At 51.5% G+C, this 2,941-nt stretch overlaps 1 protein-coding gene across 1 annotated transcript; it reads right to left on the bottom strand.

Moving 5' to 3' along the window:
• Positions 1–574: 574 nt before the first annotated feature.
• Positions 575–2,522, bottom strand: LOC120669308 (alpha-1,3-arabinosyltransferase XAT3-like). Its single transcript, XM_039949084.1, has 2 exons — positions 2,390–2,522; positions 575–1,767 (listed from the first exon to the last, which is right to left on the bottom strand). The coding sequence occupies exons 1-2, from the start codon at positions 2,520–2,522 to the stop codon at positions 575–577; spliced, it is 1,326 nt and encodes a 441-aa protein (XP_039805018.1).
• Between the last annotated feature and the right edge of the window lie 419 nt (positions 2,523–2,941).

Genomic DNA, 2,941 nt, shown 5'->3' with positions numbered 1-2,941 from the left:
GAAATGATCCTAGAATAAAGTGGCGTTTAGTTCAAAAAAAAACTTACTACGGTACCCGTCACATCGAATCTTCGGACATATGTATGGAGCATTAAATGTAGTTGAAAAAATAAATAATTACACAGTCTAACTGATTAGCACGAGCTGAATCTTTTAAGCATAATTAGTCCATAATTGGATATTATTTGTCAAGTAATAACGAAATGTGCTACAGTGTCAAAACCCAAACTTTTTCACCAACTAAACACACCCTAATAGTGTTGTCTTCCAGCAAAGATAAACTTTTAAAATGGTCTGTGGCAAAAGCCACCTTTTAAGAGTGTCCAATAGCATATTTTGCCAATATAAAAAAGATCGTGGCTGACATGGACCGAGTAACAACAATAGATTGCTACTTGGTCCCATCATGAATAGATAGTTTGTGATTGCTGTAGGTATCCAATAAATGCGATGTAATTGTTATAGGATACGTTTATGAAAATTTGTCCTAGACAGCAAGATTTACAACCTGCTTGTAACATGCCAATCGGTTTCGTCATTAGCCCATCATCTACTCTGAAACGAGCATCAGAGATCACTCTTGCAGCAGCCGTTTCACCCTCTCAAGCGTCGGCATGAATCTGGTGGTGTTGAGACGGAAGTTCTGCTCCCACCAGTAATACCTCGCATTGCTCCCATTCTTGTAGAAAACATCGGGATCGGTGATCACCGGGTGGTCCTTGCCGTACTTGTCGTAGAGCGTGCTCTCCTCTGCGGCGATGATGTACGGGACGTGCCAGATACCCATGTGCGCCGCCGGCGCGCCGAAGAACCCCTCGCCGTGGGGCTCCATCTTCCCCCACGGGATCACCTGCACCGCCACGGCGCCCGTGCGCAGGAACACCATGTTCGTCAGCCCGGCGCCGTGCGCTCCCATGAGCACGTCGCACGCGTCCACCTCCCGCGAGACCGCGTCCATGTCCGCCGCGTTCGTCGGCTCCATCCGCACCACGTCGAACCCCGCGCGCTCGATCGCGCCGACGATGGCGTCGGCGTTCACGAACCGCCGCGTCTTGCGGCGGAGGATGATCATGAGCCGGGGCTTCGCGCCGCTGGATTTGACCCGGAGCGCGGTGGTCGGTGGCGGCAGGGAGTAAGCCTCCCGGACGAACGCTCGGAAGGCGAACATGTCGTAGTTGCTCGGGGCGCGCGCCGGGTCGATGTCGAAGTCGCGGTGGCCGCGGAGGCCGACGATGAGGTGCGGGTAGCAGCGCACCTCCGCGTCGGCGTCGAGCATGACCACCTCGTACTGCGACAGCGCACGGAGTACGCGGCGGTACTTGGTGACGAACCAGGCCGGCGCGTCGGTGGCGACGAGCTCGACCTGGCCGCCGAACGCCCGGGCCGTCGTGAAGAGCGGGACCAGCACGTCGCTGAAGGCGTGCCAGAAGTTGTAAGTCAGGCCGCCGAGGGCGAAGACCACCGCCGGCACGCTCCGCCGGACGGTGCAGTCCGGAGCCTCGTGGAGGTTTGACAAGTTGAGGGATCTGACGACGACTTCGCGGACGCCGATGACCTTGCGGGACTGCGAGCGGATGCTCCAGGCGGCGGCCTCGGCGGCGGCCAGCTGCGACGGCGGCGGGATGAAGTAGACCCGCGACTTGTCAGTGCCGTTCGCCGTGCGTGCGTCACCCCACATCTCGCAGCCGTCGTAGCGCTCGTCGGAAAGGTCGCAGATTGGCTTCAGTGGAGGGGGAGCAGTGCGTGGCGAAATCTCATTTTCTTCGCCTGCAGGCAAGGCGACGACAACGAACGAAGGAACATTTTTAAACAGAAAATTTATTGGAAATGTACGAATTTGCTGGAATCAAAAGAACTATTCGTTCAACGTGAACTGTATTTCAAACTGTGAATTTGTAGGAGAATTGGTGGGTTCCTTTTCATGGTCCTAATTTGTGACTGCTGGAGATTCTGCTGCCCTATTGGCCACAAAACGTTGATCAAAATTTGCCAGTTTCTTCGAGATACATACATCAGTCGTCATGATTTGAACATGTTTTTCCATTAGGTGATCTTTTAATTTCATAAACTTCATCTGAACTAATTTTCTGAAGAAAAAAGTGTGGAGAAAACAATCACGTCTGAAATATGACTAGTCGCACGCAGGACAATGACGCTTTGCCGGGAGAGTGAGCTTGACCTGGCGGTTGAGCAAGATCCTTCTCCTCCACCACCGTCGAACGTTCTGCGACACCATTTTCCAGCGATCCTGGCAAGATTACTTCAGCCACATATATGCAAAACAAGGCCGTGAGCGAGAGGTAGAGATCAAATGCATCAGAAGCCTAAACAGATGTACCTAATCATGGCAACACAACATGACAACAATGCACAGAAGCTAGCGGCTCACCACTGGGACCTTGGACGGCAAACTGCGGCGAAGCCGAGAGGAATATCTCCAGCGCGAGGAAGACGCCGGCGACCAGCCCGACGGCGAGCTTGCTCTCAAGGAGTGACCGCGATACGTTGGTGAAGGATTTCATTTGGCATGTCAGGGATAATAATCCCGTTCGTCCGTGCTCCTCGCCTGACCCCCAGGCTTTCGGCGCTTCTGCCCCGGATTTCCAGCCCCCGCTGGTAACTGCGATATTGAATAGTTTTGGGCTCATCAACACATTTATAGTAGCAGTATATCACACACAGGAAATTATGGTATTTGTCCTACACAATAACATGCCAAAAATGAAATTATGGAATTTGGTGATAATTAATGGAGTATCACCACTAGGACCTTCTGGAGAGTACCATTTTTTTTAAGAAATAGAAGTAGTCCTTAACAGCAATAAATATCTGAAACCTCATCTGATCATTGTCCTCCTCTCTTAGATCAGACTGTTCAATAATCGTCAGTTGTTCTGTTTAGAGATGTCAATGGTACCAAAAACTTGATGCTTTTTTACTC

The sequence above is a fragment of the Panicum virgatum genome, chromosome 4N (assembly GCF_016808335.1).
Source record: "Panicum virgatum strain AP13 chromosome 4N, P.virgatum_v5, whole genome shotgun sequence".
Lineage (NCBI taxonomy): Eukaryota > Viridiplantae > Streptophyta > Magnoliopsida > Poales > Poaceae > Panicum > Panicum virgatum.
The sequence above is the reverse complement of the archived record's forward strand: the minus strand, read 5'-3'. Positions and strand labels throughout refer to the sequence as shown.